Raw genomic sequence first — 24,318 nt, 5'->3', positions numbered from 1 at the left:
GTCCCGGTCGCTCCAGCACAGAAAAGTCCTTTTTAACACGAACAACAGATTCTGATTGGACCAGAACACAGCGGGGAAGAAATTATGAACAGTTTAATGACTCAGTTTAGAGAAAAAAAAAACATTTAGAGACACTTTTATTATCAGATACATTTCCAGACAGCACAGCTGTTTGTGACACGTTTACACAAAGACCGACACATTGATTAGTTTCATATTTAGTTCATCTAATCTATCGACAGACACATTCAGGATTCTTGTGCAGAAAGTTGCTCTTGGGTCCATGCATGTTTTGGTAATTGGATTATCTCACCATTAAAAGAAAAAAAGCAAGTGGATATTTCATATTTTACTAAATAGAAAAAATATTAGATTAAAATTTGAGGTCTAAAAGCAAGAAAAAATTTTATTCTGTTTAGATTTTTATAGTATAAAAATATATCATGTTTTTTTTCATGTTTTAAAATAGTAACATTTGTACACATATATTTCAAGACAGTGCATTTTCTGTTCTGTATATTTTAATTCGTAAAATAAAAATTCAGATGGACACAAAAATATAAAATCTGGACAATAAAATTTCTTTTTTAAAAATACTTTTGTAGCATTTTTTTATTATTATTATTGCTTCATGAACTTGTTGGGAAAAATAAATAAATAAAAACAAACGTCTTCCCTATATGGCGAGTGATGTCACTGAGTGATGCACATGCTTTACTAGATGGAGAGTGTCAGAATATGAAAAACAGACCAATTTATTGTTTCTTTTTACCCATAATTTCATGTGTTTAATATTGATAATATATTAAAAATGTTACATTTTTCCTCTCTAAACCACTGATGATTCACGGTTCAGTATTTGCAGATTTTTTGTGAAAGGTGACTCAAATTTACTCGCCGAAAACGCGTCCATTTGTAGATTTATTTTCTTAAAATATGGGGGAAAAAATGCAGCTGGGAAGCTGAAATACTCAGACTCAATGCTACTTGACACGCTATTGGCTGGCATTCAAAAGCAGCCAATAAAAAAAGCTTCACTCATTTTCCTTCATGCTGATTGGTTGTTGCTTAAAAAGCGTAAATAAGGAAGATTCTGCGGTAGTAAGATGGTTTCCACTTGAAACATATTAAGGCATATTTGGTGTTCGAACAACTAAATTAGGTAATTTTTGAGGGAATCTGAAGTATTCATGGATTTTAACTGTGGTGGTCCTTAAATGTTTGTAAATGAAGGGAAGTTAAACTCACACCGAATGTTTTCATGGGTTCGGACTGTGATACATATTTTAAAAACATTTTAGCGCCTGTGGCAAACACTGCCCATTACTTTACACGTGCATCATTAATGTAAATCATATACTTCTCGAGCCCAAGGTGTGGAGGGGATTAGTTTTTTTGCTGGTTATTTTTGTTATTTACCACTATTAATATGAAAACACACATTTAAAATTCTGAAATTTCCCTGATTGTTTTCCAAAAATGAAGCAAACGCAGATAAACAAGAGTGTATAGAATAAACACATTCTTTAACATTTAGACAAGGGATAGTCAAAAAGAAGAATAAATAAATGTATTGCTGATGTTGAAAACACTCAAAAATACCATATATGGGCAATGATGTCAAAATTTCAAAATATAAGAAAGCGAGGCAGTGGTCAACTCTTCTCAATGATTTTAAGTTTTTATCATTTTAAATATGGTTTCAAATGCGTGCAATTCTATTTAATACTTTATATAGTAACCCAATTGTTTTTTGTTTTGTTTTCCATTACTGGGTTCAGGCTTAAAATCCAACCAACAAAACATGCAGAGAGATTCTGACCCATTTTGTGTTTCCAAAGCCCGAAGCCGTCCTGTTTTTATTCCCCCCGTTTCATTGGGGGAGTCCAGAAAAAAATAATAAAGAGCTTTCCTATTGTTGAAGTCAAAGATTGACTCCTGACCATCACATTCTGTTTCACATTAAACACAGAAGAGACGCAGTGCAAAAATATGTCTGTCTTTTCCATAAGCACAGCAGGAGTTTGTAGGAAAAGAGGAACCAGGCCGCTTTCCTTCTCTCAGCTTGTTAAAGTGAAGACAAATCCATTTGGGTTGTGTGCGTGAGTGTGTGTGTGTGTGTGTGTTCCAGTAAAGTGGCTGGCTCCGGCCGCACTGTGGCTTGGTATGCCAATTATGGCTTTACCCATGCAAACACTCTCCCGCTCTATGACACGCACACAGGGTGGCCCAGCGATCACTGCAATCCACATTTCAAATTGCGCCCGTAATGTGGTTTTCTCATAGTTGTGAGCTAATCTCCTCCGAACCAGCTGACCGTCTCAGATAATTGTTGCAGTCCGCGCGGACGGAACGAATGTGAAACGAGAAAATCCCGAGGCAGCCGCCCAGCGTTCTACTCCGAAGCTTCTCTCCGTTTTTCAGCGAGAGAGAGTAAGTAAAGATTTGCTTTTGGTCCGCGTTTTACAGGAGCGGTCAAATGTCTCCCAAGTTGTCATAAATTATATCAGGTGCCCTGAGCGGGGCCTGGTGGTTCTTATTACACCACACAACGGATGGAGGAGGCTTCTGTTTCGACACTCTGCTGTACAGCTCCTTCCCGCCTCCTCTGGAGCTCCACATGTTGTTGTTGTTGTTTACGTTGCTACTGGAAACGGCGTGTTTCCCAGTGGGAAGAGGCACCGGCTCCTTCCGAGCGAAAGCGCTCTTGTTGGGCTTTGGAGCGGTGGCAGGTTTGGGAAACTTTGGCGTCGGAGGTTGCGGCGTTCCGCGACTTAGGCCCAGCAGCTTTGGAGAGTGTTTCTGCAGCTCCGTCGGCTTCCCATGGGAGCTGATGCTGTAAGTGACGTCCAGTCCTGATGGAGGCCCGACCTCTTCCTGTTGCCTCTGAGGCTCCAACCGGGCCTCGTCATAAACAGTCATCCCAAGGCTTACGGGAAGCCTGCTGCTTCCTTTGGCGCAGCCTTCTGGTTCGTCATATATGTGGTCCGCAGAGGGCACAGGAGGGGGTGAAGCCCCTTCCCCATGACCTCCTGGGGGTCTTTTGCTGCCAATCACCCCCTTCCCGGCTCCTCTTCCTCCTCCAGCCGACCCGTTCAGACTCAGTGCGCCCGTCTTCTGGCTCAGGTCCACGCCAATCTGGTCGTAGAAATGCGAATACAGGTCGGGAACTTTCTTTTGGTTGCTTCCCGTGTGGTGATGATCCCCTCCGCAGGAGTCGTCACCCACAGGTCGAAGGCGTGGCGTTGGCACTGGAGGCGAGGTTTGGTTCTGACCTTTGATGGTGTCCACTGGGTCTGAGTAAAGGCCGTCACAACTGGGAACAAGCAGTCGCACTGAGTCGGCTGGCTCAGAATAAAGACTTGTCTGTTCATCCAGCGGGGCTACAGCTTTCCCTGCCAGTCCTCTGGGAGCTGGGGGTTCTGGTAAGCTCCTCCCTTTGTGTCCTCCCTGCCCTCTTCCGACTCCGTCTCCGCCCTCCCTCTTCCCAAGCACTCCGTCAGCCGAGCCCGGCTTGCTGCCGCCGGAATCGCCGTCCGCTTCCCGACTGCTGCAGCTACTGCTGTCCCCACTTCCCGCCGCCATGCCGCAGCCGGGAATGCCGCTCCGAATGTACTGGAGGGACAACGGGCAGTCGGGGTCTAAGCTTTGGGGTCCGCTGAGGTGGCGCTCCTCGGCGTGGGCCTTCTGAGACTGGATGGCCAAGTCAACCAGTGTGAAGATCTCATTCCCTTGTTTTGTCTCGAAGGTAAAGTTGCCAGGGCCGGAATCGCAGCGGCGTCCCGCTTCAAAAGAAAACATCACCTGGGGAAAGAAAAGACGAAATTAAGTCAGATTTATTATGCTTCCTTGAACAGATTATGATACGAAATATGTTAACTACATTTTTTGCACAAAATCATTCTTAGATAATGAGATTTTAGCTTCTGAGCTTCTTTCAAAATCAGCTGTTTTAGGGCGTCTTGTCACTTTAAATCCAAATAAGCTGCTGCTGACCACGCCCCCTAACTCAATGTTTACACTTGCATGTAAAAATGGCTACAAAACAGATGCGTCAGTTATATTTATTAATTATTTTTCTTTCGATTATTTCAGGGGTCAATTATTTTTGTTGCAGCAAAACATCTTTGAAAAGCAGAAGTGGAGCTTCCTGCACAAACAACAATATTAGAGCAAGTGACTTCTGGATGGTAAGTCAACAACAAAGCAGTTCTCCTTTCCAGCAGCCACTGTACAGTAAATACAGCAGTAAAACCAGCTTATCGAATGTGCTGGAGCTCCTCTGGGGTTGCTAAGCAACGCCACGGTGCTGATTGTGACTTAACAATCGGGAGGTTTTTGAAACGGCTCATTTTCCACACGCCAGTTGTTGCTATGTAGAGGCTAAACCTTAAAACCAAAGAGTAGCAGGTGTTTAACAATGAAGTCAGAGGAAGAACAGACGTAGCAACAGACGTGTCGAGGAGGTATCTGAAGTTTCTTAAGACTGCAGAAAAGCGAGAGAAAGCAAGACTTTCATCAGTTAACAAAGAGGCTTAATGGAGTTCAACAAAGTTGATGTTTGATCCTTCGAACAAACTTAGTCACATGTGATTTTAACTGAGTTTCTTATTAAATAGAATTGTGAAATCATGTATTCTGACATTAGTGGAATACTGACAAAGTTTTGCCACATTTGCAATGGAAACACAATTACTGGCCTCCATGTTTTTGGCATTTACTGGCTTCCGTATACCTGACATAAATGAACTGATGCCCTTCTCGGGTGAGAATGCATGTGAATTAGGTTTGATGGAGTAGGGACAAATCTGAAACATGAGGATCACAACTCTTAAATATACACATGGGCACTGCTGTTTTAATAAACATAATCATGCTAATCATTAATATAAGATACTGATGTCTCATGCACATGGTGTAGCATCACGTCTGCTACTGATATAAATAATTACTGGTTGCCCATCGCAAGAAGTCCTGTAAAACTTTCCCATAATGTAACTCTTAAAGTCAACTACAAATTGGCTAAAATTGGTATCGGCAGGTTTCAAAGTTCTAATCAGTCATGTTACACTTGTTATAAACAGACAACAAATAAAAACTTGAAAGGTCATCTGTCAGTTTTAGATCACATACTCTATCTTGAAACAACATTGCGAGACAGAAATGACCACAAACGGGGGTGCTAAATATAATCTGACCACATCTGTGGTATTTATGCTTCCTCCTTATGATCACTGCTGCAGCCAACAAGCTTCCTCTAAGAGTTTTCTGAGCAACTCTTGCTCAGAAAAGAGCAAGAGTTGCTCTTTGTGTGTTTTGTTCAGTTTGTCTGGTGAGGCACTCACCCGGTCCCTGCCGTATCTTCTCAGGAGCTTGTAGGGCCACACCAGGATGTTCCTTTTTGTCTTGGGCTCCTTTATAATCAGCGCTTCGTTTTCTGCTTTCAGCCAGTAGCTTCCTGCGAGCCCGCAACGTTCAGACGCCTCGGTGCGTTGAACTGTCACCCAGAACTCATTCACTGTCAAGCGATAAGGTCCATTAGGGATCGTGCTGGAGTTTCCAACCAAAAGTCATAAGACTAAATTGATCAACGTCCTTACCCTCCTCCCTGGAGTAGTAGATGAGGTTCTCAGACATCTGCAGGTCCTGGGGTCCTCCATTACTGTCCGTCAGGCTGCTGCCGGTCCCCCCCTGTACTCAACCAGAGAGAAAACATCATGTTAGTTATCTTATTACTCCACCTTCCCATGAAAGAGTAAGCTGTTTACTTCATCTTGTTTACTCCACAGTGTGCATAAAAATATGCCAAGGATGGCCACTTGGATAATAATTGTTCCTTCACACCTGCGTAGGCCACTGTAACCGTTTGCCTAGAAAGTTTGGTTCATTTGGGGAGGTGTGAACTCTAATCCGGACCAAAAAAGCAAACTCTGGTCCACCTAAAAGCCTAGATTTTGGTTTAGTTGAAGTGAACTCTGGTGCGGTTTGAATGGTCTAAAAGCAGGAAGCAGACTACAGCGCAGGGTATTCTGGGTCAATACAACCAAAACAAAAGTTACAGGTCTAGCGCTGTATGATTTGTGGTCTTTTACCAAAGACCAAAGAGAAATCCTACAACCGCTAAAATCTGACAACACTCCATTTTTGTTTACATTTTGTGAAGAAGGAAGTTGAGCTCATGTCTTCTTCAAAGGCTTTTGTGTCGGTTCCTTCAGTGGTTCTTGGTGCAGCGCCAAGAAGAGAGGGAACAGGCTTCTCCAAAGAGTTTGGACCGTTTCACACAGAAAGCAAACCGTGCCAGTTGAAAATGTAATATTGGTCCCAATCAAACCAACTCTACTGGACTGGAAAACACTGTAAGTGTGGGCAACACAACCAATAAGAATTTTCAGTAATTCCTATTAAATTAATTTTCTGTCTGTGTTTGATCACAGTAAGGCTCAGAGACTAGAGAACAAGAGAGACATCAAACAGAGCAGACACATGCACAGGAAGTCCTAAAAAAACATTTCCACCTATGTGTTAGTCACTTGGTGCACACTCTTATTTCCTTTAGCAACCAAATGAGTGAACTGGTCATCCTGTTTTCAACAAAAGGTGAGAGCAGAATGGCAAAAATACCTGAAAAGCAATGTCACACATGGTGTCCATCCAGTCCTTCGCGTTGTTCTTCTCTGCCGCAAACACATGCGTCTTGTCATTTGTTTCCACGCAGAAAGCCGCCATGTTGTCTTTGGGGCAGCTCTCAGTCAGGGCAGGCAGAATGGAGATGCACTCCGACAGTCGGATGATCTTCTTGTCCAGCTTCCTGGTTTTCTCGTTGGAGCCGCTAACCAAGCTCCCGGCGGACCCTCCTCCACCCGAGGGAGAGTCGAAGAACTCGAGGCGGGCGATGCCGTTTTGGCTGGCAGGGTAGAGGACGAACCAGTTTTTCTTCCATTTCTGATGGGTGGAAAACAAATAAGGGCTCAATGAAGAAAGTATTGAAACAATCCATGTGTCAAAAGAGAAGGAGGCACTGTTGGACTTCAGTCATTCTCTAAAATGCGCTAGTGATCTGCTGTATTGAAGGGTATAACTCCAAGAAATATTATCTGCCATCAGTCACTCAAATAGTTTTGTTTGATCAGGGGTCAATTTCTTTTAAATTATGTGGCATTAACAGTCACCAAACCAAAATAAGTTGCAAAACATATTTCAATTTAAAGTCAACAAAAAATAGGGCCGTGAACCTTTAGTATTTGTGAGAATTAGCAAACCACAACCACCTGTGAAAAACCGAAACCCTCAAATACTTAAAACCTGCTCCAAAAACACTTACAAATACTTTTTTTAAACTGTTCAAACATCAAAAATACCTTAATATGCATTAATACAGTGGAAGCAGACTTAGTGCTAGCACAGAAGCTAACTTCTGTGGTCTTTCTTTTCTCCGCTCTTGGGATGTGATAAAACTGCCAAAAGTGTCACATTACACAGGAAAATTCCCTCATGCCATCCCAGTTGGGACAAATGCACCATATGAAAGCTAAAATTTGTATTTCTGTCTATGACAAAATATCTCATAGACACAAAAAAGAAAAAGAGGCAGTACGAGTTAAGACTGTAAGGCCAAAAGCATAACATTTTTCTCTGGATTGCTTAAGACTGCAGTTTGTCTTTGTTCTTCCATCGCAAAATGCAAATGTTGATTTGGCTCCGTCACCGTCACTAACCCAGTGAACGAAGGAGAGGAACCGGCTTTTTGTTGAGTCACTTACAGATATTCTGCTTGTGCAATATAATTTCACTTCTTGCAAAAATTTTGATGTTTATTTGGCAGTTTTGGAGCAAAACATGGGTGAAGAACAGGGAGGATGAAGAAAAAATTAAAGACTAAAGTGAACACTTTTTTGTTTATTAAATAAGTCTAATTTTATTACCATATTAAAAAGAAAATGTTATTCATTTACACAGAATATTTCATATTTTTATTTAATTATTTGTCCAATGATTAAAAGGACAGAAATTTTTATGATAAAGGTTAGTTTTCTAATACAGCAGAGGTATTTATTTTATTGCTATTTAATTACAGAGGTTATTATTTGTATAACACTTAACTGGGGAAACGTTTTGAAGTACAATTGCTCTTAGGCAATATTCAAAATGCAGGAAGATCTCATATCCACTAATTAGTCCTCTCTATGGTAAAAACAGTACAGCACATTTTCTCTTAACATTTTTTTATCTGTAAAAGCTGATGCAACATAAAACTTCTTTTTTTTTTTTTTGCTTCATCTGTCCAAACAATGGAAAACCAGTGCTTTGTGCAAGCTGGGTTACTTTAAGCCAAAACTGAAACTTACAGATCACATTGTAAAAACTCAGAGGATGTGAACAGAGGTAGTTGGTAAAGAGTCAGAAATTATCTTCACTCAGAGATAACGGGTCGGGTTGACCACAAACAATGGGGGCTGAACACTTCAGTTTATTCTGAATATATCGGTCTGAGTGATAAGTGGGTCTTTCGTTTGCTGCCTGAGGCTTAATGTAGGAGGCATGTGGTGATAAATCAGTTGTTCGAATCAGCAGGCAGAGACCACTCTCAGAATTAGTCATTCTGTACTCAGCAACTCATCTCCTAAACATCAAAACTGGCTTTAATCTGGACGTTTTAAACCAGCTGGGAATTATAACGACATTTATGTCGTTTAATACAGAAAAATGATTCTACAGAGAAAGTTACTTCACAGCAACATAAGAGGTTGATGAGATAAAATTTCAATCAGAATGTAACAATTCAATACGTGCTACTAAATCTTGAGGAGTACATCATTTTTCTTCCACTGATTTTGAAGTTTAGATCATTGTTTAATTAAATTCATTTTTAGTTTTTCATTCAATATCCACAACAGTGGACTGGATAGTAAAAGTTCTGGTAATAAGATCTATTTTTCTTATCATTAGGCCAGAAACTGTCTGCTTTTTTCCACATCCCATGAAAGAAAATGTATCTATGCTCTTCTTTCTCCAAAAGTTTTATGTTTTTCTTTCTTTTAAAGTCTAATAAAAAAAAAATAAAATGGTGGCTCTTTAAACATGACAACAAATGTGCTAAAGTAGCAATAAACACTTAATCAATATGGATAGAAAATATATTAGCTACAACATTAAATGATTTCACTGAACACCGATCCAGAACCGCATAGCATTCTGGGGGATGTAGGCAGAAAGGCTTTAGCTATTCAACCTTTCACAGCCAGGTTGGTGGCATCAACTAACTCACTCACTCTGGTTACCTAGCAACTCACTCGCTCTTTGGTTACCTAGCAACAACCTGTTGAGTAACTGGCAGCAGCAGTTTCAGGTGCCTCAAAAATGCTTAAAAATGAAAATATAAAATGAGAACAATAGTTCAATTGGAAACTGTGGATAAAGCAGGATAGGTCACACGATCAGATGGACAGTTTTTCAGATATTTAAACCAAAAACCTAATCAATAATTATCAATATTGACTAATATGAAACCCTTATAATGTGCTACGTTTTTCAGCCATATTGCCCAGTCCTAAAAAATACGATTAACATTTAGATATATTTTTCCTTTTATTAGTTCGGAAACTGTGTGCTTTTTTGCTTACATCCCATAAAAGAAAATGGATCCATCACCTTCATTTTCCCAGTTTTGTTTTTCTCTCTTTTAAAGCCTACCAATAGAAATAAGATGGTGATTCTTTAAAAATGACAGCAAAATTTCCTACTGTAGATATTCGGCTCAGTTCAGTTTCACTTTATTTTGGTAAATTATCAACATTACACACAGAAAACAGAAACAAACTACTACTTTACAAACCCGTACTTTACCAAAACAGGAATAGACTGAAGCTTCCTTTACGGGGACAGGTCCAGTTATTGGGTTTTACAAGCTCAGTAGCTCCTGAACGAGATAAAGACACGCCACAGTCAAAACCAGCTGGAAGCTTTATCTTTTTCACCCTGAGAAAACAACAGCTAACAACGATCACTTCCTCCAAGGGGACAAACAACAAGACACTCAACCCTGAACAATAACGCAGGTGGCAGGAGTTGGTTTGCACGTGTTTAGCGCTAACAATAGCCACAAAGACAAAGCATCACACTGATATACATATCATTATGGTATAGAGGTATGACACGGCAGCTAAAGTGAATAAAATGGATTTTGGAAAAACCCTACTTAGTCTGGCAGCAGTTTGCAGTCCCAACAGGCCATGCTTCATTGACTACATTAGTCACAGAGTTCAGGTTTGCCCCTACAGTTACTAACGCAGCAGGATGACAGTCAGAGAGAGAGAGAGAGGAGCTTGTGACAGGAAGGTCAGTGGTTTTTTATAACCTTTTGACCAGCTGGGAAAATCCAGCTAACAGAGAACAAAATGAAAAACAGCTGCAGATCCTCATATGAGCTCCAATCAGAGGGACGTTCCCCTTTCTCAACTGTCTGATAATAGCTAACTGAAAGGCCTCGTAAAAACGCTTTCTGACGTTCACTGTGTCTCAAAATGCTGTGTTTCATCTGGGAGATTACAGCCATATATGTGACTGAACTAAAATACTGTGAGAAAACAGTCTAGTCTAGAAATCAAGACTAGTTATTTAGACCTCTGTTTTCTGTCAAGATGTCGGCGAGAAGCAAAGTTATAAAGAAATAGAGGTGAGCTGGTGTGAAATTGGCAGACTAGACTTCAGATTTATTCCCACCATTAGCTCGGCGTACGTCTAGGCTTGTCGCAATAGCAAATTTTGCTGGATGATACATTATCCCAGTACTTATTGTGATAAATTATGATGTTGTTTCTAGTAATATATTAATAGCGGCATAATAACGTAGGTTCACCCTCACCACGACTGATAAACTTTAATTTTGTAAAGAACCCGTGACACTGGAACTGGCAGATGATTTAAATATCCAAAATAAAACGCGGCAACCAAAACTGTAAATAAAACAGAAATAAAAACTGCACACAACCGAAACCATCGATAAAAAGTATTATTACGTTTCTGTAAACAATACTGCCCTTCAAAAAATATGGATAAGAATGGAAATTATAGTTATTTGCTCTATCTCCTGCTTCGTCAGCCATTGTTACTAGAGCAAAAATCTCCCCGACCTTTGAATCCTTTTGAGGAGCTTTTAAATTTGCAATCGGCCTTCAACTGGACGCAGCACTCAAATTTGGACACACCATTGGTCTTTACGAGGTTCTAAAATTATGTCTAACCTTAAGTATACAAAAACACATTCCAGAGACTGATTAAGTTACACAGAAAACAACTACATTAGATTATTTTAGACAGAGGATGTTCTACAAGCTACTGAGCCACGTGTTTAAAATACCTTTTCCGTTTTGGCTTCTTTCTTGCGTTATAATTTCCATGCTAACATGCGCAAAAATACCCAATTAAATCATGCAGGAAATGTCTAGAGATAAAATGATTCAAGAGACCTTTTATAAGATCGTGTAGCAATAACCCAACAGAAAGTTAGAATAAAAAGGAGCGAAGTCTTAAGAAAGACTGAGTTAAATGTGAATATTTACATCCTGACAGCAGGTTCTGGTGTTAGATGAACTCTTCAAAGCGGTCATCTCTTCACTATCATTCACAGCATGAAAATAAGCATCATGTGAGTCGGTCTAATTACAGAATGACGCTATTTGCATGAAGGCCCAGGTACAACTATAGCCACAGGGTGTTGGCGATAAAACACTTGAACTCAGGCTAATATCGTATGACTTTATTAATCTGATGCTATGGTTTTATTTTAATGCTTATGAACTTTCACCAAATGAAACTATCTGAGCTGCAAGCCAAAGGTTAGCTGTCCTAAAAATGTCGATATACTGTTTATCTGGTGACATAAACAGTAATTACCTTTATAAATTCTATTTATAAAGGTAATTAATTAAGATTTTGCAAAAAGACTCTTACAGGACGCTGGTTGGAACTGCAGGTTGTAGTATTCAGAGAAATCCTTGAATCCTTTTCTGTATAAAAGGCAGATTTTTACTAGAGTTTTGGTTCCCTAAACACCAGGAATCCTAAAAATAACGGCTCCTCTTTGTGGCCGCAAAGCTGATTTGTCGGATTGTACCAAGACGATTGCCGACTTAAGAGGACATCCCTCCACTTTAAGGAGAATTACTTAATTTTATGAAAAGAAGCTATGGGGCTTGTTACATTATGTTACGTTACGTTACGTAACATGGTGGTGTGTGACATTACACAGAATTATGTTACATGACGTTACATTACGTGGGGCTGCACGTAATGTAGCCCACGTAATGTGGTTATGTTGTGATGAATCAATAATTAAAATAATAGTCAGCTAATTTTGTAATCGATTGTTAATTGGAGTATAGACTCAAAAAAACAGTCTGCTAAAAGAACAACATAATCAGCAGTAATTAAGTTAAAACTGTACGAAAAATATGTGCGATTTGCATTTAATATTTTCTACCCAAAACAATTCATGTGGCATAGATTTTAGCTTCACCCAATTCAAATTCTGTGAAAAAATCTCATATTGAGCACCTATTGCTATCAAATTAATAATTGAAAAAATTGTCAACAGGTCAACGTTACACTGTACTGGTGTTAAGTCGTGCCGTAAAGTTTGAATTTTTCACATTTTGATGTCGCAAGTATTTTTTTTAGCAGTAGATTTAAAAATATTTTTTAAATAATTGAATTATCTAGGGGTTTTCACACACTTTTATGTATTTGTAATATTGTATAAAAAAGGCTTAAGGTACAAAGAGTTTAGGTTTCGTGTTCTAAATCTCAGTGAATAAATGTGAATATTTAATAATAATTTTTACTTTATTCATCCCAGCAGGGAAATTATTTCGCAGTTACAGCACACGACAGGAGCTGTGTCTGCAGGCAGCCAGCTGAGCCGGCGCCATTTTCTGAAGAGGCAGAGGTCGTCGGGACCGGGAGTCGAACCCGCGACGTCCGCGGGTCTAAGGCCTCCAAACGTGGGGCGTGCTAACCCGCTGCGCCACCACAGCACGCCAAATTTACATCCTGACAGCAGGTTCTGGTGTTGCATGAACTCTTCAAAGCGGTCATCTCTTCACTATCATTCACAGCATGAAAATAAGCATCATGTGAGTCGGTCTAATTACAGACTGACGCTATTTGCATGAAGGCCCAGGTACAACTATAGCCACAGGGTGTTGGCGATGAAACACTTGATCTCAGGCTAAAATCGTATGACTTTATTAATCTGATGCTATGGTTTTATTTTGATGCTTATGAACTTTCACCAAATGAAACTATCTGAGCTTCACCCTAACTCAGAGGTGTCCAAAGAGAGGCACGGGGGCCATATAACGCCCTCGAAGTGATGTCTGGCGGCCTTTGACCAGCAAACAAAAACAGCACAAATTAGCTCTTCCAGCTGGAGGTTCAAAATAAAGTACAAGAATTGAAGTTAAAGCACAAAATATTCATTGTTTAATCAACCATGTTTATCTGCTTTTAATGCACTTCTTAGTAAATCGGACCACAAACATCCAGTGACCTTTTCTTGTGGTTTTGGTGGAAAACCTGGTTAAATAAAGCAGGAGGTTTTAAAACATGGCCCATTTTGTTTTAAACCAGACAAATTTGCAGGTGTTTATGTTTCCTGATATGATGTACAGCTCCCTTTTCTTCACAAATCAGACGTCTTGACTTTATTAAAATATTGTAATATCAATAACTCTGAAGATTAATCAGTTATCAGATCGAGCATTTTTAAGCCTTTTTATACCATGTTAGAAATGCATTAAAAGATGCAAATAAATATATAATGAAAAAATATAATAATTAAATTCCTCTAGTGAATTTGACCCAGGGGTGCTAAAACTATGCTACTTGAAGAGTTTTGGCTTAAGCTTATTTACAGACAAAGGTTTTTTATCCTAAATGAAAAATGTATGTTTATTTTGAGCAGCTTTGGCAGTTACTGCTCTGAATGTGTTGGTTTATCAGCAAAAACAAGATTTCCACCTTTTTTTCAGTCTGTTAACTATTAATCAACTACAAAATTAGTTGAAGATTATTTCAATAATCAATTAATCATGCTTAATTCGATTAATCGTGATTAACTGGTTTAATCGCGATTAATAATTGAATTAATCGTTTCAGCCCTACTTTTAACTTGACAATTTTTTCCCACATGGCAAATAGTTTGGATATATTGTCTGATTTTCACCATCACAGATAAGTTTTTTTTTTTGCCTGCAGGCTTTGAAAGTCCATGACCTAAATATGTTACTTGTGACATTTATAATTAACCAGAACAATATCTGTCGTTGTGTAGGCGAGCACATTTTTTATTAACCTCATATGCATACACGCACTGAGGCCTCAAAGATAACTGCCGGAGAGGACAGGATATATGTGGGAAGGTGATTACCCAGGATTCTCTCTGCTTCCTTCTTCTGCGTCCAGGTGCGGCTTCAGAAAAATGCTAATGTGTAAATACGTCCATCTGTTCGTGCTGTTGAGCGCGGACCATCTGGAGTTGCTTTCATGCAACAGTTTTCTCGTACGAGGTGTGACGCTCTGAGCCGTGTTGCAACGTGGTCCTGAAGTGTGTGTGAAACAGCTGGTCCATATAAGGCAACAGAGCGTTGCACTGAGTGGAAATTATGCAAAAAAGATCATGGCAGAGAGACGGAGAGAAACTTCCTCACTGGTGTGGCAACAACCAGCTGAGTTTTACAGAAGCAGGAAAGCTTGAGTGGCTTTCTTTATAGTTTTGTAAAAGTGTATTTGGTGGTTTATGAACGTCTCATAAAACAATCATAACAACATAAAGGCCCAAAATGCTCTGAACAACACCCCAGTTTGAAATGTTTAGTGTGATTCACGGCTCAATTTGGCTGCCTAAAAATACACAATAATGAAACCCATTCCCGTACGAGTTGCGTTTGTTATTAAAATATATCACCTTGTGCGTGCATGCAGAGCGACCCCGCCACTGAAACATCCCTCTGGTTAAACACAACATCATCTTTATCTTTGACTGTAAAGAATAACTAAACCTCCTTAGCGTGAGTCGACACAAAGCAGAAAACCAGTGGGCTTATTTGAAAGTGTGAACGTCTGTTTATCAGAGCGTGTCTGCTTGGTAAAACGAGACGGACTAAAGAGGCTGTTTGTGAAGTGGGTTTCCTAGGAAGGGAAAAGAGAGAAAGTCTAACTGCCTTGACCACAGAGTGAATGAAAACATGTTTCAATTTGACAATCGTCTGCAGAGGCGCTCTCAGCATGATTAGTCTTGCGTGTCCCTATCGCCTCATGGTACGCAAGACCAGAAACTGCTTGTGCAGAAGAGAGAAATCTGTATTTAGAGAATGCAAATGTCCACTGCAGATCAACATGGATGACACGTCCGTGCAGCATATCCATTCCAAACCACTGGTACATTTTTCTGCAGAAAGTCACTCCAAATTACTCACAGAAAATTTGCCAGCAGCATATCTAGAATATTTTTAAAAACCTTGGGAAGCTGAAATATCCTACAGGTGCAATGCTACTTGACTCGCTATTGTCTGGCGTTTACAAAGCAGCCAAGCCAGAAGCACCATTTATTTTCCTTGTCAGTAATTGGCTGTACACACGTACATGGAATAAGGAAAACTGTAGATATTAGCTTCTGTGGTAGCGCTAAGAGTTTCCACTGTGCTTACTAAAACATTGAGAGACATTTGGTGTTTGAACTATTAAAATACAGTGTTGTAAGTGTTTTAAGAGGAAATCTGGATAACCGTTTCAAAAGTCAGAATCAGAAGATGCAAAGAAAACAGAAATAGACGGATTAGTGCAGCTACGTCATGGAGTAATAGATAAAAACAAAAACCATGACTGTATTTATGTGACAGCACTAACTGGAGCAATTCTATGATTCAGATGTGGCTTAAAAACCGACGTATTAACCTTTAAGTTGAGATAAGCGACGTTAGATCATACAAATGAATGTGTTGACGATCTAATGAAGCAGAGAAAACGCTTTATCATCCAGCACATGCTGTTTGTTGCTCTTCAATCCTGTACAGAAGCATCAGTTTTTGTTTCATCGTCTTTCTTCAGTAAACTGGCCTTTATGTAGAGCAATTTACATGGTGGGTGTCAAAAACCGAATAAAGTTTGGTTCACCAGTCCAGGCGGCTGATGCAGATACACTTTTTTCAAAATTTTCACTGAAGTCTGTGATTATAAAAAAGACCCAAAAAACATTAAATCGTTTGCAATCTTCCAAAAAAGGAAACAGAAAACCTAGTCATCTTTTCTAATGACTTTCCTCACCCACAAAATTCTGTTTTGTAGCAAATAAGACCAAAAACATCCTGTGAGTTTTTACTCAAAACCAGACCCAGCTATTAAACTTGGCAAAATAAATAAAGAGTATTCATAGAAAGACTGACTCATATTCTGGCACTAGTAATTCAGACAAAGAAATCTAAAAGAAATAAGTTTTGATATTTTTTCATCCTTTTTTATGTTTCAAATTTGAAATAAAACTACTTAGTTTCATTCAAATATTGGGTATGCAGTTTAAACAAAAAAAAAAATTACATTTAATAAATTAAAAATTTTTGTGGCCCACGACTACAATCAACTCGACACTTTTGGCCCCCCATATACTGCTATACGTGTTGCCATATATTATGTAAACAGTGTTTTGTTTCCTCGTTTCACCATATCAGATTTAAATTGATGTGGCATTAACGAGCTTCTGTAACAACAAACAAGGAAAGTGATTTGTTTTCATCGGGAGAGCCGAAGCAGAGGCACAAACCTCAACGTTAATATCAACGTTAATATAAACGTTGATATTTAAGTTTTTCTTGGCTCATTTATTGAGTTTGTGCTGAATAATTTGGCCAAAATAAGCACAAAATTACACTTTAAAAAAATATTCATCACAACCCTATAACTTTTTCACATTTCATTACAAAAACACTGCTAATTTTTTTTTTTTTTTTTTTGCAGGGGAGCAGAGCATAATAGCATGGAAGTACTGTAAAACAATGCAGGTAAAAATCTGAAAAGTGTGGGTGGTGTATTAACATCACTCTGCCAATATTAACCTAAAAAAAAGAACTTTTCACAGATATTTTTGGGTCTCTTAGTTAAATTGTAAAAAGCTTGAGAAATTAGGCTTTCAAGTCTTACAGCAGATGCTCAACAAGTTTTCGGTCAGGATTTGACTAGGCCATCATAGCACACCATACTGTGGTGTACCACTCTTTTGTTGCTCTGCAGCCTCTAACCAGTTTTCTTTGGGTGCTGCTCTGTATTTAGCTCAATATATTTTTCCATTAGCTTTGACCAGCATATGCACAGCATGATGTTGCCACTAGTTATTAAAATAGTGGCAACTATTTGCCACTATATAAACAACTCAGAAACTGTGTTTCTGAGTTGTTTTGCATGTAGACACAGAAGGGAGTTTTTAACACTTTCTTGCAACACTGAACGTTTTTTTCTGAAACTCGTTCATCAAGGCAAGATTCAGAGAGTGCAGGACTAATAGTGGAAAGATTCTCACACCTGAGCTGTGGCTCTCTGCAGCTCCTCTAGAGCTACATTTTAAGGGTTTCTATGATGAATTTGCCGTTGTGTCATATAGTCTTTCCATTTTCAGACACTCAAAGTTTGGCATTCTGCATTAACGCCTCATTTTGCTTTAAATTAAACCACATTTTTATCCATCATCTCTAATGTTTAGTGCAGAACATACATTTTTAAGCTGAAACAGAAACTGCGAGGAAAAACTTCCCTTAAGGCACCTAAACATCTCTTAGACCCAGGGCCGGCCCAAGCCTTTTCATTTGAGGCCCCTCATACCAACATGTCAACACCAGATACATTATCACTCCTAAGCCACTTCATATGCAACATACATACTAGCAGCATTAGCATTATTTGTAATTACCTTACATATCACACCAGTGTTATTATTACTGATTTTGACCTTACAGGAGTAGCAAAAAATAAATAAAATTGGATTTTGAGACACGTAGTGGTATTTAAGTGTGCCATATTATTTCAACTATTTGAAAATAACACCAGCTGACAAACACTAAATTTACAATAAATAAGTTACAGCTTCAGTATGTAGATTTTATTTTTTTTAAATGTATTTTTTACACATTTGTTAATGTGTCACCCTGTCATGATAGAATAATATAAGACAGATAACCTGTGAAAGATCAATCTCCTCGCTGAGCTACTATTGCCGTCTGAAGAAATGCACCGCTCCAGAAAAAACAACCAATCTGAGACAGGAGGAAGGTCTTGGTGCTGTCAATCACCAAGCTGCTAAATGAATGTGCTGCTAAATGTTCTAATGGCAACAAAACAACTCACTGTTGTGAGTTGTATGCTAACTAGCCCTAGCATTCACAACAGGGAGAAGCTGTATCATAGCAGAGAGGGAGTCGAAGGGGATGAGCGGCACAAACACAGAAGTGATTGACAGCACTAAGACCCTCCACCTGGCTCTGACTGGTTGTTTCTAGACACCAGAAAGTAGAGGAGCTCAACTGTTTTCAGATTATCTGTCTCATTCCAAACTGTCACAACATACTGACAGTTTCATCAAATATGTAAAAAATATTTTTATAAAAGTTACATACCGCGGCTTTAGCAAGTTTGACATCTTATATTTGTCCAACCTAAAAGGAAGAGATTAACCTATTATTTGTGCAACAACTATAAAAATAATATAGAAATCATTTTCCATGTGTAATAGCATTTAGTTTGTATTATTTCATGCTATTTTAAATAAATCATGCTAGCTTGGTGCTCTTAGCGGCCATTTAACGTGCACATGCCTTTTGCCGGCTCTGCTGAGAAGTAAATGACATTCTTCTTCCTAAATCATAACAGTTTATAAGCATAATTATTTGACCACATCAAGGTACTTAGTTATTACCATAAATGATGTGGTGCTTCTTTCTGGGAAGTTTGACAGTAGCGTCTCAGTGCAGGACAAAAGAAGAGGAGGAGACCTGACAGTAAAAACCCAACCAATAACCTGAACTGATGTTGTATAAATCTCATAGCCTCAGGGAATGTATTTCTGGCCAAGCATGACACACATCCCAGTTGAACCTGTCTGCTGCCAATAAGGAGACAAAGTCAAAATCTCAGCCAGTGTTTGGTCGACAGCTGCAAGCAGGTCGCTGAAAGCTTCTGCTAGCTGCAGGTCAACAGAGCACAAGTCTGAGCAGCTTCTAACATGCGTGCGGTAGAGCCAGGCAAGCTGATGCAGATACTCCACGGTAAATCTGATGAATAATCATTTTGCTCTGCTGCTCAGATCTGTATCCAGAACCAGAGTCTGGATGACAGCTTGGCAGGTTTACAGGCTGTAATTACAACAGCAACTTTAAAAACAGTCATCCTTTTAGATATTTATTGTTCCTTTGGTGATTCCTGAGGGAAATTGGTTACATTCGGTTTTATTAAGAAGCATCAGCATGAAAAAAAGAGCCGAGTACAAAGCGGTAGGGTTACGTTTATGATTAGATAGTAAAGGAAAATTAGATTTCTCTCCCTTTTAACATTTCTGTACCACTTTGTGCCGACTTATGTAAATTCTCAATAAAATACACAAAACATCTAAGAGTGTGACAAGTTTTACAAGGCAATGTGTTGCTAATTCTCTCCGTGTCAAATATTGTCACCTTCCTAACATAATGTCCTATTTAAGGTAAGCAATACTTTGTCAATTTTTTTTTTTTTTTTTTTGCCTAAATGATCTTTTGAAAAGAAAAAAGTTGTGATTTTTTTTGTTAAAATAGATTTTTTGGCAAAAACTGACAAAGTTAGGTAGGCGATATGGACGATATTTATCACGGTTTTTTTATGTGATAAAACATGAAAAAACAATATTTTATCACGATATTTTGTGGTATTGAGATAACAATAAAAGTGACGATAAGTAACTATTTGTGACATTTCTTAGTTTACTGTTTGGCATTAGCTGCATTCAATGTGAGCAAATTGTTGATATTCTGCTGATGTTGAAAAAACACAATTATGGAATTGCTGTGTTTCCAATAAATGAGAAATTAAATGAAAGTCACACGTAAATAAGCTTCTTTACGCAAAAAGTCATTAAAAATCACGGTGGCAATTACTTTATATAAAAATACAACTTTTTTCAAAACTGTCGCATTTCCATTAAGCAATTTTATTTTTCATAATTTCAATTTTGTAATGGAAACACAGACTGTGACTGCATAACATGGCAATCATAGCCTCATAAACAAATACTGCTCTTCAAAAACATTTTCATTAGTAATACATTTCTTTACGCTTCTTTTGGACAACAGTCGCATAAAGACATGAGATTTGTATCAGTAAACGACACAGAATAAATGCACTTAATCATATTATATACTTAGCAAACAGTAATAGTAAACATAATAAATTCCAATTTAAAAACAATAATACAACAATAAATCTAAATTTATTGCAGTAAATGATAAAACGACAACTATCATATATTGTGCTTTTGCTTCAAAAGCAAACAAGTCAAAGAAGAACCTTGTTTAAGTTTTTTTTGTTTAACCTTTATTTCCCATTTAGATTTAAAATCTCTTTTTCAAGAGAATCGTGGCCAAAGTCTGGCTGCCAGAATGTCTGCACATGGCGTCTGCGAGCTTGATTTGTTGCATCTTGGCGACCTGCAACAAGTGCCACAACTTCCCACATCACAAAAAAAAAAAGACACAACAGTCTGAAACAGAAACCTGGCTCCTTTTCTGTCACATTTTCCAACCGAACACGTGGGAATCAGCCCTATATGTACATATGTATGTGTGTGTGTGTCTGTCCACTGACTGTTCTGAAGATTGCATAATTCACCTCAGCAAACCTCAAACTAGTTTCAACACTTTCAGAATAACTAAGGTTCTGCTTCCTGTTCTATTTTTTCTGCAAGCACTCGTGCTTTTTTTCATCGCCTCCCCCTACCCCCGTTTCAGCAAACTTCTGTTTTGCTCAGGCACAGAAATAATGCGTGTCCATTTTCTATAGAAAACACACTATAAAAGACATTGAAAGTGTTTCTTGGGAGCATGAATATGCATTGTGAAGTGGTGATTTCAGAACAGGAAGCATGGGGCCAGAATGTTTTGTCGGTTCGTGTCATATGACCACCAGAGACAGAGAGACGAGGCCAGACAAAGACCGTCTCACAAGTCTGAACGTCTGACCGGGTTGTTATATCTAGCGGTGCTGCTGAGAGACTAAACTGGAGCATGGATGCCAAAGACAGGAAGGCACAAACATCAGCTGAGGTGTTTATCATCGGAGTTTCACTCTGTTGGTTTGCTGGCTGCAGCAAGGTGTGAGAGAGCCGCTTTCAGAGTCAAAGGTAGTTTGATAAGTCGTGCGGATGATCGCAATCAACACGAAAACATGCTATCCCTAATAAACAATAAATCAATTAATCGAATGATGATTGTTTTTCTATTTTCTTTATTTCTAACAAAAATTGGACGACAAAAGGCTTCAGTCTGGTGCATTGGTCTCAACTAGCCTCTTTACTGGAGGTCAATGTGGCTTAAGAGACTTCAGTCTCTGCATTTATTGTTTTGTTTATTTATTTTTAATATTTAAACCGTCTTCCGCTTTCAGTGCTACATATTCATTAGAATTTAAAGTTTACTCATGTTTGCATTATTATCTCTTTATAACTATTATATTAATTGAAAATGCCACTTGACATTTGTTTGTTGAGTTTGTTTCAACCTCAAAACAACGGGCTTTTTGGTAGCATAAGTTTGATCGCTTAAGTTTTCTGCTAGTGGACCATCATTTGATTCAGTGTAAGAACTAGAACCTGCAGCATACCGGGCCTTGAAGGCTGTCTTTGAACGCCAGTGTCCTAAGGTTTGGTCCAATAACTGGTATGAAGGCATACCAAGGTTTAAAATTGAAGGACCAGGCCGCCTTGCAGCCATTGAGTCAGCCATTAATTCATCTGCAGAAGTGATGAGAGCAGATGTCTGACTGCTAAACCTTGACCCAAACTGGGTCATAAAACAGAACCTGCATGACCCAGTTAATGATTTAAAGGCATACCAACATCTATAAGTTTTTCTCTCGTTCAGCTTAAAGTTGTTTTAATGGGATGCCAGAGAATGTGCTGAAGTTGAGCATTTGGAGCAACACTACTCCTATCCCATCTGTTGCTGGACACTGCTGGTCAGCTGGCTGAAAGGAAAACTACTCCACTTTTTCTTTACTTAAGATATGTTTGAGTAGTTACAAAATATTTCTAGCGACAAAAGCACACATAATTTAAGGAGGTTTAGTAAATTTTTCGTGTTGATACTGTAAAAAAGATAAAATGAAGCATAATTTACTCATCTTGAGTGAAACTCATGCCTTCTCCCTGCTCAAGAAATTGCATTAAACTGCAATATGTTGCATAAGGGTTTTTCCTTTTCTTCCTATGCGTGTTCACAGTGCTTTTACTCAGCATCACAACACAATAACAAAGTTAAATCAGTGACCAGCCAACTTACTAACAAAAACATGTTATTAGTTTAAAACTGTGAATGTCATCTTCGTATTTTCTGTGTAAATGCTTAGAGGTTCAGGGCTATTTCTAGGTGTGTAATGAGCGTTTTGCTAAGAAATAAAACCATTTCATGCGTCAGTAGATATCCGCATTATCAGCCACACACACATTAGTCGTTTGCTCAGTGGAAGTAAATGAGTAAACAATAAAACTCTCACCTTCCCAAACTTTTGGTGCTGCACGTAGAGCTGTCCCTCTTTAACATGCGCGTCCATGATCCCACACTTTTAAGACCAACTTTCCTCCAGGGGAATCAACAACAATGACGATTCAACTTGAACTTGATCAAAGGAAATCGCTTTTTATAAATATATTGTGGGTTTAATTATCTCCAACTGCGACTTCCCTCTTATTCCTCACTTCCGTCCCTCAGGCGTTTTAAAAAGCGGTTTTGTAAAGACGCGACAGTGTGAGGCGATGCCATGGTGAGGGCAGAACGAGAGCGGTCCAAAAAGACACCGAGCGGTTCCGTGAAAAGTTCAGTACTGTCCGTGTAAAGTCAGCAGCTGGTCTATCTGTTTCTTCTCACTCCGCCAGTGAGGATGGAGCGGCAGAGCGCCTACAGCTGGCTTAAACACAAACAACCCCTTCCTTTTGCCTCTTTCAAAATAAAAGCAAATCGTTCTGGCGCGATATGCTAGCCTTTTTTTTTTTTTTTTTTAATCTGCGCTTTGGTTTTGGTGCTGGTCTGGTGTTTTTGTATTTAACCTTGTTTCTTTTTTAAAATAAAGCAGTTAAAACTATTGCTCCCATTTACATTGTTTTCTTTGTTTTATTTTGCTGGTCCGGTGCTACTGTGTTTAGATGTCTGTTAACTACTTACCTTTACTTGAGTAACTTTTTGGGGGGGGAAATACTTTTAGGAGTATTTTTTACTATGCTTTACTTCTAGCTGAGGAATTTTATAATGAAGTATTGCTACTCTTACTTGCGTAATTCAGTGTACAGCTGTCCTGCTGATTTAATTTTGGATTAATAAATGGATAGCAAAAGGTGTTTAATAGCTTAATAGCTAAAACGGACACTTATGGGTTAAACATACTTCTAAATAAAGTTTTTTTTATCTTTAATGCAAAAACGTATATATTTTTGTTATAGTTTTTGCTTCATTCCTGCTCTCAGTAAGTTGGTCTTTCAGTAAATGGCCTCTTATTGAGTACTCTATTTAACAATTAATCGATTATTTCATTAATTGATTCATCACGATTAATTCCATTAATCACTTCAATTAATATTAAAATGTGGCGCCAAATAACCTGTAAGAGCGTAGCAGTTACAGGCAGTAACTCTTATTTTGAAGTCGTTGCTTACATCCGGTATCCTCTTGTAGCGTGTCATGCTTGAAGTTTCTCTGCCTTTAGCAGCAGAAACAGAAACGCTCCTCTGCCTCCCTCCACCCACCTCCTCACTATTGTGTAACTTCTTCCTTGATTTCACCTCTGACACGCTCACTTTCCTACCTCATCGTTCACCCAAACTCTAATTAACTCTGTTTCTTTTGCTCTCTATTTGTGTCGAAACGAACCTCGAAAACTCTTACTTACATCCGATGATAATGATGGAAAATTACCAGCAGGGTATAAATGTTACAGAAAGCTTAAAGGTTTTTTTTGTTTTTTTTCCTTTTTGCATAATAATCTGTTCCCTCTTTTCTGTAGACCTGCTGTTGGTGCCAAAATAAATACGTTTTTACTTCAGAA

General features: G+C 38.7%; 1 protein-coding gene across 1 annotated transcript; it reads right to left on the bottom strand.

The window, feature by feature from the left end:
- Positions 1-73: 73 nt before the first annotated feature.
- Positions 74-23,179, bottom strand: LOC102221813 (fibroblast growth factor receptor substrate 3-like). The gene is made up of 5 exons (XM_005799630.2): positions 22,777-23,179; positions 6,622-6,942; positions 5,601-5,691; positions 5,346-5,518; positions 74-3,804 (listed from the first exon to the last, which is right to left on the bottom strand). The coding sequence occupies exons 1-5, from the start codon at positions 22,831-22,833 to the stop codon at positions 2,476-2,478; spliced, it is 1,971 nt and encodes a 656-aa protein (XP_005799687.1). The 5' UTR covers positions 22,834-23,179; the 3' UTR covers positions 74-2,475.
- Between the last annotated feature and the right edge of the window lie 1,139 nt (positions 23,180-24,318).

Source organism: Xiphophorus maculatus, chromosome 14 (assembly GCF_002775205.1).
Source record: "Xiphophorus maculatus strain JP 163 A chromosome 14, X_maculatus-5.0-male, whole genome shotgun sequence".
Classification (NCBI taxonomy): domain Eukaryota; kingdom Metazoa; phylum Chordata; class Actinopteri; order Cyprinodontiformes; family Poeciliidae; genus Xiphophorus; species Xiphophorus maculatus.
This window is presented reverse-complemented; position numbering and strand designations above follow the sequence as displayed.